Source organism: Hipposideros armiger, unplaced genomic scaffold (assembly GCF_001890085.2).
Source record: "Hipposideros armiger isolate ML-2016 unplaced genomic scaffold, ASM189008v1 scaffold_423, whole genome shotgun sequence".
Classification (NCBI taxonomy): domain Eukaryota; kingdom Metazoa; phylum Chordata; class Mammalia; order Chiroptera; family Hipposideridae; genus Hipposideros; species Hipposideros armiger.
Window position 1 is genome coordinate 1,435,245 of NW_017731773.1, and position 14,079 is coordinate 1,449,323.

Consider the following 14,079-nt stretch of genomic DNA (forward strand, 5'->3'; position numbering starts at 1 on the left):
CAGCAGCCGCCGCCCCGGCTGCCGCTCCTCCTCCGGCCCCGCCTCCCTGGCCCCGCGCGCCCGCCCGTCCTCCGGTCTCTGCAAGGCCATCAGTCCGTCCGCCCTCCCTCCCAGCGCTCCTCTGCCTGGACCCGCTATTCCGGCCGCGCACGTCGCTTCCTCGGTTCCAGCCGCCGCTAGCCCGTCCCACGCCCCCGGGCCGGCCGTCACCGCTACTCGAGGCCGGGGATTGGCAGCGCGCGTAGGCCGCGCCGCCGCCGATGGAGCCGGAATAAAGGGGCGGCCGAGAGAGCAGCCGGTCGCCACTCGCCCCGCGCCTGACCCCGCGGTCGGCCTGGAGCAGGTGAGCGGCGGAGCATCCGGGACCGCGTCTGGGGGCCACTCCCGCGCTCGCCGCACCCCTTCCCCAGCCGGCCCGGCCGCACCCCCAGTTCTTTAGCCCGACCCGGCGGCCTCTGAGCGCCTGGGCGGCCCAGTCCGGCCTCGACGCGCAGCCGCTTCCCGGGCCTGGCCTGCGGCCCCGGGGCCTTCCTCGGGCCCAGTCGCCCACAGGGCCCGCGGTCGGGTAGCAGCGGCCTGGCCATTCCCGGCGAGGGCTGACAGGAGGCATCCCAGCTGGGCGGGCGGGCAGTGCCGGCCGGAAGGTGATCGGCTTTCATTTGGTTTCCCGGAGAGGAAGAAGGGGGCAGGGGTGGGGCGCAGGTGGGGGCCTCCCTTTGCCTTCCTTACCCTAGTCTCGCCTTCTCTTTGCGGAGTGATCAGGGAGGCCTTCTGGCTGCACCTTCTTGGAGGTGGGCAATGGAACCAGGGGCCCTGGGTCGGGGACCTTGTGTCTGGCAGCTATGTGTGACGAAAAAAAGAAAGAAAGAAAAAAGAAACAGTTGAGTTGGCGCAGCTGGACTCGCACGGTGCTCGGCGTAGCCCCCGCTTCTCTCTTTCCTGGGAAGACTTAGGCACTTGCTTGCTTTTGCAACCTGCTGCCTCCACCCAGAGCAGCATCTCCTTTCCTTCTTCCCTTCCCGGTAGATGCTGAGGCTGACAGCTTTTAGCCTGACTCTTACGTTACTTTGGCAGAACCGTTAGAGGCCAGACTGGCCTGTGAAGGCATCCCCTTCCTTCTCTTTCTCTCGGGAGCAAACTTAGAAAGTTTTCAGTGTTCGAGGCAGAAGAGCTGGAAACCTGAAAGTGGGTTACATCTGATTCTGAAAGTTTCTCCCTCTCTGCTGTCATTACCTTATGCTGCCACAAAGTGGTGAGTTAGAGATTTGCCTGGGCTGGGTTGTCGTTATCTTCCATTGATTATCTATTGGGTTGTCAGAAAAGTCATGACGCATTTTTGCAACGAAAAACAGAAAAAAGACGTCATGACTTTTCCGACAGTCCAACAGAGTGTTATAGACTTGGAGCAAGGGAACAGCAGGGTTGTCTTAGGAAAGGTGAGGAGAACTACTCTGTGGTGAGCGTGCTACTTCCCACATTGCAGAGGCGAACTTCATAATTATTTACATCTTCCGGGAGGCCTTAACACGGTCAAATTCAGAGGATTTAGGACTTCTTCTGGTGCTCTGGGAGATGACTAGAGTGGGGAAGTCCTGCTGTGTAGACATGGAGGCTGGGGTCTGTGGACTTATCATCTAAGCCCCATCATGCATTGGCAGAGGTCCCTCAAGGCCACCCAACCTGCTGTGTGGAGAGAGAACAGACGCATGGTCAGGGTGGAGGGCCTAGGGAACAGTTGAGAGAGATGGGGGCCGGCTTTTCACAGGAGAAAATTTTTGAGATGGTCCTTGGTTCTATGTAGTTGTTTTAGATATTGACTGACTGAGGCCATCTGCTGTTGGGCCCTCAGATCTGGGAGGCTTGGCCTCTTAGACCCAGCAGGCTGTTCTCCTGGGCAGCAATGAGAGAGGAGTTGTCAGGCCCCAGGGAGGCCTCAACTGGAACCTCTCTGCTTTTACCTATCTTATGGATATATTGGGCTTCCAAGTAAGAATTTATTTGCAAAAAAAAGTTATGCTGCTGAAATTATTGTTTTGGACACTATGGCCCTAACTGGTCAGTCTTCCCCTCCTTCTTTTCTTAGAGCATGAGCAGAATTTGTGACTTCTTTGTGCTGTGGCAGATCCATCCCAGACTCTCACCTGTGAGACAGCTGACTAAAGAGGGTTAGCAGTGGGAGGCTGAGAGGGAACTGAAGGTAGGTAGGTGGCTGTGGAAGACAGCCACCAACCCCTTTGCTGGAGGAGCTGAGCTGCCAGCGCACTTCTTTAGTAGCGTGTGAAGGGAACAGATCTCCCATCCCTGAGCCTCGCTCCCTTCCCTGGTGTAGCTCATGTCAATGTGGCAAGTGCAAGTCCAACAGGGAGAGGGCCCAGGGAACAGCTGCGTGTCTCTGCCTTAATCTCACGATTTCTCTCTTCCCTACAGGGCCCATCATCGGGGAAGGCAGAGCCTTCCTGGCGTTGCTGGCACCCTGCCTCGAAGAGCCCCTGTCCTGTAGGCAGAGCCTTGTAGTCTGTCTTGGTTAATAACTTGGGCCGTCTGACCAGTCCCTCATCTGTGCCTTGTCTGAGGTCCTTGTCCATCCCTGATCCCAGGCAACTTCTCTCTCTGGGTTGGTCCACTTTAAGCAGGGAAACTGAAGCCGTTACTCTCCAAACCCTGTTTCATCTTCCCAAGCATGTCAGAAAGCTGGCAGCAGCCACCACAGACACAGCCGCAGCAGCCACAGCCACCACAGCCTCAGCACCACGCAGAGCCACCGCCGGCCCTAGCCGAGCATGCGCTCCCCCCAGGCACAGCAGAGAACCCCCTGGGCTGTGCCGTGTATGGCATCCTCCTGCAACCGGACGGGGGCCTGCAGCCCCCGCAGCACACGTCCCTGCAGGCAGCAGGCGAGCCTGGCCCCAAGTGTGGTGTATGTGGTCACGACCTGGCACACCTGTCTAGTCCGCATGAGCACCAGTGCCTGGCAGGCCATGACCGCTCATTCCAGTGCACTCAGTGTCTCAAGATTTTCCACCAGGCTACTGACCTGCTGGAACATCCGTGTGTGCAGGCTGAGCAGAAGCCTTTTGTCTGTGGCGTCTGCAAGATGGGCTTCTCACTGCTCACCTCGCTGGCGCAGCACCACAGCGCACACACTGGCGCCGGTGGCCTCGTGAAATGTTCCATCTGTGAGAAGACCTACAAGCCCGCGGAGGTGGCGGAGCCAGCGGCCACTGCGGCCCCCTCGCTGCCCCCAGGGCCCCAGCCGCCTGCTGTCGCCCCTGCTGAACAGGCAGACAAGCCCTACAGCTGCCCCATCTGCCAGAAGCCCTTCAAGCACCTGTCGGAGCTCTCGCGGCATGAGCGCATCCACACGGGTGAGAAGCCGTACAAGTGCACGCTGTGTGACAAGAGCTTCAGCCAGTCGTCGCACCTGGTGCACCATAAGCGCACGCACAGCTCGGAGCGCCCCTACAAGTGCGCGGTCTGCGAGAAGACCTTCAAGCACCGCTCACACTTGGTGCGCCACATGTACGCGCACTCGGGCGAGCACCACCTGTTCCGTTGCAACGTGTGTGAGCTGCACTTCAAGGAGTCCTCGGAGCTGCTGCAGCACCCGTGCACGCCCAGCGGGGAGCGGCCCTTCCGTTGTGGGGAGTGCCAGAAAGCCTTCAAGCGGCCATCGGACCTGCGGCAGCACGAGCGCACGCACAGCGCTGAGCGGCCCTTCAAGTGCGATCTGTGCCCCATGGGCTTCAAACAGCAGTACGCGCTCATGCGGCACAGGCGCACGCACAAGACCGAGGAGCCCTTCAAGTGTGGCCTGTGCGAGAAGGGCTTCGGGCAGCCCAGCCACCTGCTCTACCACCAGCACGTGCACACTCTGGAGACCCTCTTCAAGTGCCCCGTGTGCCAGAAGGGCTTTGACCAGTCGGCTGAGCTACTGCGGCACAAGTGCCTGCCGGGCGCGACCGAGCGGCCCTTCAAGTGTCCCGTGTGCAACAAGGCCTACAAGCGAGCCTCGGCCCTGCAGAAGCACCAGCTGGCCCACTGCTCCGCAGCCGAGAAGCCCCTGCGCTGCACCCTCTGTGAGCGCCGCTTCTTCTCGTCCTCCGAGTTTGTACAGCACCGTTGCGACCCAGCCCGTGAGAAGCCACTCAAGTGCCCGGACTGCGAGAAGCGCTTCAAGTACGCATCAGACCTGCAGCGGCACCGGCGCGTGCACACCGGGGAGAAGCCCTACAAGTGCCCCAACTGCGACAAGGCCTTCAAGCAGCGCGAGCATCTCAACAAGCATCAGGGCGTGCACGCCCGTGAGCAGCAGTTCAAGTGCGTGTGGTGTGGCGAGCGCTTCCTTGACGTGGCCCTGCTGCAGGAGCACAGTGCACAGCATAGTGCCGCTGCCGCCGCTGCCGAGGGTGCCTACCAGGTCGCTGCCTGCCTGCCCTGAGTTCCCAGGTTGCCCCCACCAGGCCGGGCCCAGCCTCCTCGGCGGAAGTCGTCACCCAGCTCACTCAGCTCCATGCTCTGAGGCCGTGGGCATGAGAACAGAAGGGCACTGGGCAGGTGGAGGGGCCTGGTACTCCTGATACCGGCCCGGAGGTGGGGGCTCCAGATCGTGGCTGGTCTTGGTTCCACAAACCTCTTTCCCCTTACAGGATTTGCTTTTTGAGAGCCACCAGCCTTCCTTGTGTCTGGAACCAGACTGGAAGTCAAGTGGCCTCTCGCCACCCCAAGGAAGGGTTGGTGCCAGCCCAACCTTCCCAAACCTTACAGCCTAATTAGAAACCAGATGGGTTAGGAAAGAGGATGGTGATGGTAGGGCCTGGTAGAAGGCCTGGACCCCGGAGGTGGGCTTCTCTTTCAAGTGGCTGTTTGAGGGAGAAGGCCAGCTTCATGCTGTAGTCTTGGAGACCAGGAGGGCAGACTGTGAGCCACCGGCCTCTCTGTCTGCTCCAGCCAGGGGGAAGGCATCATTCAGGTTTCTGACAGGTGAGATGTACAGGAGGGATGCACATCTGTGCGCTGGGTCTGCCTGGAGAGCAGTCTGCTTAGCCAGAAGGGAGGAAGTTCTCCTGTGACACACTCAGCCAGGGGCAGTGCCCAGCCAGGACAGTGCCATCCACAGGGAAAGGAGGAAAGGCAGCCCTTGCACTGAGGTCTAATCCCAATGTTTCGGAAGCACGTCTCCCACCTTTGCAGCATGGTTCCGAGCTCTGGTGGCAATGTGCTCTCAGCCAGACAACTGCTGATGTGAAAGAAGGGGATTGTTAGACCACCTGGTGCCCGGGAGGAAGCAGACCTCAAGCCCATGATCTTCCCAGTGGATGCGAACAAGTGTCCTTCTCCTTGAATTATGTGAACCAAAGTGTCAAGGGCATGGCCCCAATCGCCTCCCAGCCCTGTTTCAGAGCCAAGACCAGGCCTGGGTATCCAGGGTGGGGCAGGTGAAAGGACTGTGTAATTGGCCTCTGACTGCACAGAGCCCACCCAGCCCATGGGAACCCTCCCCCATCAGGCTGGCTGCTGGCCTGGACCCCAGGGATCTTGCATTGCCAAGATGCCCCGGACAACATCCAGCTACTTCCAAGGCCAGTGAATTCTCCCTTGGGTCCTAAGGGTCCCCCAGGTGTCTGGCTGACCTCAGGGCTCATGGAGCTGAAGGTGTCCAGGGCGTAGGGAGCAGGCAGGGGAAGAGGGTTGTTCAGGAAATCAGTAGGTAAATGGAGTTGATCGATGTCACTGGGTGGCAGGTACCCTCCTTGGGAAGCCCAGAGGACCTTTATTGTCAAAATGATTATTTTGAACCCAGCTCTGCTCCTGTCCTCTTCCAGCCCCCTTCCCTGCTAGTGGGTCTTAAAAGAAGACTCGCCAGTGTACCAAAGGCCCAGAGGAGCAGGGGGCCCTGTTTTGTCCTAGCTCACCTGAAGAAGTCTGAAAAGTACACGGCCGCCGCCCCGCTCTGACCAGGTCTCCTTCCTGTGCCTGCAGAGGGGCTGGTCCTTCCCCTTGGTGCTGGCTCGCAGTCACAATGCCTCAAAAGACATGGACCCCAGGCTGACAACAGTCCCAACTGCTAATGTTTTCCTTTCATTTTGCTTTTTAAAAGCAGTTGTTATACTATTCCTAACATTGTATAGTTAACTTCATGTCATTTTGGCTCTTATATGAAAATGTGAGAATTTGGATTTTTAAGAAGAATGACTCCCATTTTAGATAGCCCTTTTAATGTTAATATATAGTGAGTCCAATCAATGTATGCTTTAGAAGTAAAGACATTGACCATCACAGACCAAAGCCCTGCGTGTTCTGGTCATTCTTCCACAGGGGGTGATGGGACGTGGGGAGGTAGAGGGAAGTGTGCAGGCTTGGGACTGGGACATAAGGCTGGGCTCAAATCCTGAGTTTTGAACGTTTTAGTTGTGTAACTTTGACCAAGTCACTGGGAAATCCCTCTTTGGGACTCAGTTGCCTGTTTGTAAAGCGGGGAGGTCAACCCTTGCCTTGCTTGGCTGTTGTGAGAATTAAATGGAATCATGTATGGAGGCCCTGGTGGGGACGCTGTGAAGATGCTGATAGTCCCAACTGCAGGATACCTGGGACCCTCGGAAGTGGCCCTGCCACTGCTTGAACTCCTTGTGGCTTACCCTCAGCCCCTGCAAAGAAGCTGGGCCGTGAGGGACCAGAAGCTCATGGACGGTCAGAAGCTGGCCTGTAAGCATGAGAGCTGGCTCAGCCCCAGTGGAAAACCAGGGCCTGCCTGGAGCAGCAGTGGACCCAGCCAGACGGGCCCTGCCCCAGAGGATCGCCTGCTCTCGCACGCTCTCCCTGGCACACAGCGATCTGTCTGGATGCCCAACCCATCTGCCTCTCACCTCGACCCTCCTACACACCTATTCTTCTGTACCCCCTTTCCTGTCTCCCAGCAGGCCAACTGCGACTCGGGCTCCTTCGTTTCTCAAAGGCGAGGGTGGAGGTGGGGAGAGAGGGAGAAACAGCCTCCGCAGGTCTGGGCATCTGAGAGCCAGTGGAGGGCAGTCAGCAGGAACACCCTGCCCTGGGGGTGGGAGCGCCGTGAGGGAAGAAAGGAGGACAAGGGAGCTACCCGTGCTGCAGGGGCTCAAAACAACACAAGAGGCTTAGTGGAAAGGCTGGGGGGCCCCAGATATGACTCGGACCCCACACTCATCCCGTCTGTGTGTTTGGCCGTAGGAGGACCCCGCCCTTGAGAAATCGTGTTTCCTTCCTGCAGGTGACCGCCACTCAGCGAGAGGACGCCCAGGGCCCCTGTGTCTGTGCCAGGCTCGAATCCCGGCTTGCCTTCTAACTGAGTGACCTTAGACAAAACCTACCCCCTTCACAGAGAGGCCTGGAAAGCACTAGCCTGTTTGGTGCTTTATAGCTTCAGGTTGCCCTTCCTGAATGGATGGTGGTGTGTGTGTGCCCGAGGCAGGAGGAGCCCTGGCTGAGCATGGCTGAGCTCACACGGAGCTCGCAATGACTTTTTCTTCCTTTATGCCCAACCCTACCGCCCCTCACAAAGCCGTGGGGCTCCGGTGGCTTCCACTGACCCTCAGCCTGTGCTCCAGCCTGGGCCCAAACCAGGACAGTGAATGGAGGCCTGGCCCGGGAGCCTGGATGCTCGCGTTCAAGTCCCAGCTCTTTGATAATAAGTGACAGGAACAGCACAAACTGGCTTAAGCAGCTGCCCACTGCACCTGGCCACACACAGGTACCTCTCCCACCTACCTGCCCAGGAAACCCACAGCGTCCTCTCCCATATCTGATGCGACTCTTTCTCACTTACAGCATAACATTTTCATAGGACAACTTCAGACATTGTGACGAGGAGTACAAACCAGCGCTATCTTTGTTAGTCTCTGGGTAATCATTGCCTTTCCCCCACCCACTGACAGGAGGGCAAGAGGGTGGTACCTTGGGGTGAGGGGTGACATCTGGATGACAGCCAGAGCTGGGAGGAGCAAGAGGGAGAGGCTGACAAATTTCACATTTTGGAGTTAGTAATTCCCTCTGGCTGGGGGAAGAGGCGTTCTCCCAGGTTCTAGAAGTCGTTGTCAGGGCCAGCTGAGCCCCCAAAGACAACTTTCCTAGGGAGCCCATCATCTGGCAGCTTTGGCAGCTTTGTGGGCTGGCTCTGAGCTAGGCCCTGCAGGGGAACAGTGGGAGGGGACCCTGTTCTCCAGGAATAGAGCCTGTGTTCGTGAACCACGGTGGCAGTGGCGTGATGTCCCGGATAAGAGCACCAGTCAGACCTGACTGGAGACCTGCCTCTGCCACTCATCAGCAGCGAGGCTTTGGGCAGGTTGTTGGACCTCTGAGCCTCACTTTCCTCATCTGTGAAATGGAGCCTGTAATGCTTTCTTCTGGCTCAGGGTGAGGATATAGGGAAATGACCTGTGTGGAGTGATTGGCACGCAGTGGCCACTCAGGAAAGCAGCGCGCCGGGAGAGCAGAGGTGGGAGGGCGCCAGCCCAGCCCTCCCATCTGAATGTTAAGGGCTGTCCCCCCACCACCTCCATCAGCCTGTTCACAAGACCTTTCCCGCCCCACAGCTGATCTGAGCCTCGCACCCCCTCTATGAGATGGGCAGGGCTGAGCACCCCTTTGTGCTGACCCTGGATAGTCCGTGGGCTGCCCCAATCCATACAGTAGTGAGGGAAGTGGCCCGGAACTGTGGGGGTCAGCCAGGTGGGCCAGGTTGGAGATAGGCAGTGGGGGCCAGGGCAGCCGTGGGCTCTGAGCCTCACAGGCCTCCAGCTCCAGCCACGGAAGCCTGGCCAGAGCCCATTCTTTGCTGGCCAGGAAGCCGGGAACAATGACCAGGAAACAATGGCACTGGGTCTGGCCAGGGAAGCAGGAAAGCTCTTCACCAGCAGGCAGAGGGGTGGCCAGCCCTCTGGCCTGCTCCCAACTCCTTGAGGGATTGAAGCCGGTGTGCTCGGTCCTCCCATCTGTGCAGAGGCAGCTCCATAGTGAGCTTAGGCCTCCGCAGGCGCCACTGTGGAGGGGCTTCTGCCTCCAGCCCTCCAGCCTGACCTCCCAGCCCCCACCTCATTGCTTCCTCCAGAGCAGACCTCAGACAGGACCAGGGGCTGCTTAGGCCTTGGAACTTTGCCCAGGGCCTCCCAGTCTGGGCCAGGCTCTGGGTGATAAGCTCCAAATCCCATCCTCAAGCAGGCAGTTTCTTTGTTTCTTGAAGGTCATGCCTCCAGGAAAAAGCCTTGGCTGTTACTGATCTTCAGCAAATACAAAGATTCAGACTGGAATGTCTAGTCCTCCTCAGGGCCTTGAGAAGGTCAAAGGTATAGGCTGCGTGGGAGGGGGCCGGTGGGGTCTCCGTATCACTGTGTGTGTCCCTCCCCACCCCTGGTCTGCGTTTCTGCCTTTGCTCCTCCACAAGCATTACTGGGTACCTGCTGTTCGCCAGGCACTGAGCTGGTGCTACAGCCATGAAACAAGAACTTCAGGTAAGAGAGTTTTGAGGTTTTCATGTATCAAAAGGTAAGGTGAAAAATGTCAAAGCTACTGATTTTAATATAAAATTACCTGCGAGAGACCTCCCTGACCCTCACCCACCCCTCTAGAGCACTTACCCTATCCCTGGTCCTGCCAGACTGCCAGCCCGAGGCCCTGGGTGAGGATGTGTTTTGTGTTACTTTGTAATAAACACAACTATTACTTTGTAGTATTGTTTCATTTAATCCAGATCTGTGTGTTGGTTCTGGGAGGCCCCAGACCCCATCCCTGAGCCCCAAGTCCACTTGGAGAGAAAAGGAGAGTGCAGTATTTCCTGAGAGCCAGAGGCCAGGAGTGAATCCCTCCAGGACAGCCACGGTCCCTGTCCTCGTCTTTAGGAAAAGAATGGGGTGAGAAAGGAGGACTTGAAAGAGGCCTGCCTGGAATAAAGGGTGGGGTGGGGGGCATTTGGGTAGGAAGAGATGGGGAAAGCATTTCAGGGGGGAAGGAAGGCTTTGAACAAAGGTTAGAAAGCAGAGAAGAGCCTAGGGTGTTTGAAACAGCAAGGAGGCTGGTGGTGGGGTTTGTGTTGGTAACACGTCCAGGCCCAGGGCCAGGGTAGTGGATTGGGGTCAGGCTAGGAAGTCCTGGAGTTGAGGCCATGGAGGTTAAGCTGCCCCTGAGGCAGTGGTCCCAGGGAGGATTTCTAATGTGATCTATTTATAATGAGCAAACAGTTCCCTGAGGCTCAGGGGACTTTGAGGCGAGGAGACAGTGGTCCAGCTGGGTAGCTGTGGGGATTCTCTCCATCTCTTGGCCTCTGGGAGGGATTTCCAACCTGCGGACTCTGCCACTGCCAGCAAGTCCAAGAGAGCTTTCTGGTGGGATATCTCCTCCCTTGAAGCCCTGGTCAAATGTCCCTCCACCCATCTCTCTCATAGCAGGAAGACAGTAGAGTATGGTGGCCGCAGGCTTGGCGGTCAGGCAGCCTGGCTTCAATTCCCAGCCTGTGTGACCTTGGGCCAGCCAGTTAACTTCCCAAAGTTCTTTTCATCATTTGTAAAATGGGTCTACAATTACCCACCTCATGGGGCCTGCAACGTGCTTAAACACATTGCCTTGCACTTAAAAAATAGAAAGTGCATTCTATTATAAATCAAGCTTGTTAATGTGCATCTACTCTGCATTTCCTTTGTTCCTGGGCATGCATTTTCATATCTATGACATCAGGATTCAATGTACAACAGGCGGGCAAGAGCCTTACTAAGATTGCTGGTGTGGGTTACCATTCACAGTTCTTGGGTTTGAGGAACAGGGTTCAGGTGTGCTCACATTCTCACCTTCTGCTTTCAGTTTTGAATCAGGTGAGCCTGCCTCTCACACTGGACTGGAAGCACCTCTAAGGTAGGGATAGCATCTGGTCTGCGTCCCACCAGCACCCAACGCAGGGCCTGGTGAGGCTCAAATGTCTGCTGAGCCAAATTCCTGGATGGACTTGCCCAGTCGTTCAGTCGCAAGGAAGCAGGGCCAGGAAAAACTCCCAGGCACTTGATTCTCTCTGGAATGTGTTGGCATGCTCTCTGGAGCTCTCTGGCTGTCCTCAGTCTCATACAGGCCAGGACTCCAGCATCCCTGCTGTGAGACTTGGCAAAATCCATCTCTTCTCTGATCTGGCATATTGGAAGGGGCACTCAGAGAGGCAGAATGTGGTCCTGACACCCCAGGGGGCTCTGCCAACGGCTTCCCAAGGCTCAAGCTAGGTGGACTGTCTGCTGGGCTTGGAGGGAAGGGCTTTTTCCTGCATGAAATAGGGTGAGGCTGGGTACCTCCTTGACAGGGCCCCAAGGAGGAAGGGGCAGTGGCCTGATTACTACTTCCTGTTTGCTCCTCCCCACACTCTGCTCTCCTGCCCTGTTGTCATCACAGCCCCAAACTTAAGGACAGAGAGATGGATACCACGGTCCCTCGCCTCATTATAAAAAGTACTGATCATCATCCACCCCTAAAATAAAATAAAATCAGCCTTGAGTCTGTAAGGCAGGCTCTGTCTCCATATCAGACAACAACACAACTCACTTCCTTGTTTAATACCCAAGGTTGAACAATAGACCCCCAATCTGGGAAATAATTTATTCTATAAATATTGAGCAACAACTATATGCTAACACTGTCAAGTGCTGGGACACGCTTCGAATCCTGGGTTCTGGGTTTGGCCAGAAGCTAACTTAATATTTTCCTGATCTGGGCCTCAGTTTTCCCATCTGTGAAATGGGGTAGCGTTAGTTCTGCTCACTTCCCAAGGTGCTTGTGGGGTCTGAGGAGATCGTGGGTCACATGATAATATGTTCTAAACAGTATATCAGGGTCCAGAAGTGAGGGGCTGGTATTATTCTTTCAGTTCCTTCCATCTGAGACCTGGCTTGCATGTACTAGGCGCTTGGTAAATATTAGTGGAAGGGGAGGAGGAGGGTGTGAGTCAGGGCTTTCTAACCTTTGAAGGCAATGACTGTCCTGAGAATCAGATGAAAAACAAGGAGCCTTTCCATGGAAAATGCACACATATACAGTTTTGCACATGATTTCAGAAGATTCATTACCCTTGCACCAAAGGTCCTGTTTAAACAGTTCTTGAGCTTCGTGGCTGTTTTGCTGACCTGGGTCTGTCCTTGTAGACTGCCCACAGGTGGGTGGGGGTGGGATATCTGCAAGGCCCAGGACCTAAGTGCTGATGCTGTTGCTGCAACCCCCGAACCATGCCATAGACACTCTTCCTTAGCCAGTTTGAGTGGGGCTATTCTGAACCAGGCCCAGGGGTGCCCATGGCTGTACTCAGGACATCATGCCTTCCTTTCTGTAGGTTGGTGGGCAGATGAGGGCTAGTCCTGAAGCCACGTGGATAGAGCAGACATTTTGCTTACATGGTATGTTCATTGGTGGTGCCTTGGGGACCAGGAAGCTTTCTTCTCTGAGTGGTCTCAGGTATCTCATCTTACTTCTACGCTCTGCTACTTCACAGGGAATAGAGGCCATAGGCCTCGCCAGCGCTCCAGAGCCTGCCTCCACCTCTCAGGGGACCCTGGGCCCAGGAAAGCCCCCCGGAGAACACTGGTACAAGAGAGGTGTCTAAAAATCCCTTTTGAACCCCCTTTTTTATTTTTAGGGCTCAAGTTCAGAGAATCAAGTGGAGGAAGCTTGGTTGTGGGGCTGCAAGCAGTGGACATGGACACAGAGACAACCCAACTCTCAGGCCTGCCTCAGCACCCCACCTCCGGCTGGGCCTTGGGGCTTAGATCTTGACTCACTCTCTACCTGGGGGTCACTGGATAGCTTTCTGTAGCCCTCCACCAGTCCTCCAGGAGTTGGTAGGGAGCAGGTAAGGGTAAGACATCATCATCTTGAGGTCTTGACCTTCTCAAAGCCTCTGTCACACACACACACACACACACACACACACACACACACAAACACACACAAACACACACATGGGACTAGTATCTCCCTGTGGGAGCATTAGGTTTACTTCCAGTCAGGGTGAACCTTAAGGAGATGGGTGGTGCCACCATACACTCTCCGTCCTGATGGGGAAACTGAGGTGGCACAGTCTGGCAGCCGGGGGGTCGGCCTTCTTTTCACAGATTAATGCCAAGGGGTCAGGTAGCTGACACGACTGTGGAGAGAAACAGGGATGGAGATGAGGGCCTCCAGGGTGTCCTGGGGGAAATCAGGCTGTCTTTCACCAGGCCATCCCCTACAACCCACCTTCCTGCCCTCAAGGCTCTGAAAACACAGCTTCTACCGTGTCTCTCTATGGCTCAAGAGCCTTCAGTGGTTCCTGATTTGCTTTTATATATTTTCAGCTGCTCTGCTGGGCTCTCCAGCCCCCCTTCCAGCTTGCCTCATCTTTATCTCCCTCTGATCCCCAGCAACGCACTGCTTTACTCATTTTTCAGTCCTTTAGTGAACCTACTCTGGCAGGCATTATACAGTAGTAAAAAAACCAGAAAGCATTCCCCTGTGTGTGCACAGGGTGAGTGAGAGAAGGCAAGCTTTCCATCAATAATGACAACGTAATAGTCTGTGGGCTACCAGATAGGGATGCACAGGTGGTGACCAACTAGAGGGCGTCTGAGCTGAAGGGGAGGGGCAGAGGGTCAGGGAAGATGGCATGGGGCTGTGAAGACTGAGGAGGAGTTTTTCAGGTAGAGAAGGGTCATATAGGCACTGAAACAACTCGAGCAAAGGTATGGAGTGCTTGGTTATGCTGGTGGTTTGGGTGGCACCCAGGAAACTGCGGAAGTGTAGGGAACGGGGGCTGGAGAGATGGGAGACAGTCAAAGCATGAAGATGCTTGAATATCTTGCACATTCCAGTTGGGAACACTAGCCCCAACTCTTACCACCTGTCTGCATCCTGGAAGGCAGGGGCTTGGCTCTCTCCACCATGTTTCTCATCTGGCCCCTGCTCTCCTCCCAGGTAACCTCCCACCTTGGCCTAGTCTGGGCCAAACTGGGTAGGACAGCTCTCTGCTCCCCCTACCTCACAGCTCCCCCTACCTCCTCGCAGTGGGCTGCGCTTTTGCCTGGAGCGGGATCTCTCCGAATACAAGCAGCTTTC

At 56.2% G+C, this 14,079-nt stretch overlaps 2 protein-coding genes across 3 annotated transcripts in view; one reads left to right on the forward strand and one right to left on the reverse strand.

Annotated features, from left to right (window-relative positions):
• Nucleotides 1–40: 40 nt before the first annotated feature.
• Nucleotides 41–6,298, forward strand: ZNF319 (zinc finger protein 319). Of its 2 annotated transcripts, XM_019664505.1 has the most exons (3): nt 41–343; nt 2,084–2,197; nt 2,428–6,298. In XM_019664505.1, the coding sequence occupies exon 3, from the start codon at nt 2,681–2,683 to the stop codon at nt 4,436–4,438; it is 1,758 nt and encodes a 585-aa protein (XP_019520050.1). In that variant the 5' UTR covers nt 41–343; nt 2,084–2,197; nt 2,428–2,680; the 3' UTR covers nt 4,439–6,298. The 2 variants fall into 2 exon arrangements, with proteins under 2 accessions (XP_019520050.1, XP_019520049.1); XM_019664504.1 differs by lacking the exon at nt 2,084–2,197.
• Nucleotides 6,299–11,648: 5,350 nt separating this feature from the next.
• Nucleotides 11,649–14,079, reverse strand: part of SPMIP8 (sperm microtubule inner protein 8) — a 9,304-nt gene continuing 6,873 nt past the window's right edge. The window contains 1 exon segment of the mRNA XM_019664506.1: nt 11,649–13,132. Within this exon segment, the coding sequence (XP_019520051.1) occupies nt 13,102–13,132 (31 nt within the window). The 3' untranslated portion in view covers nt 11,649–13,101.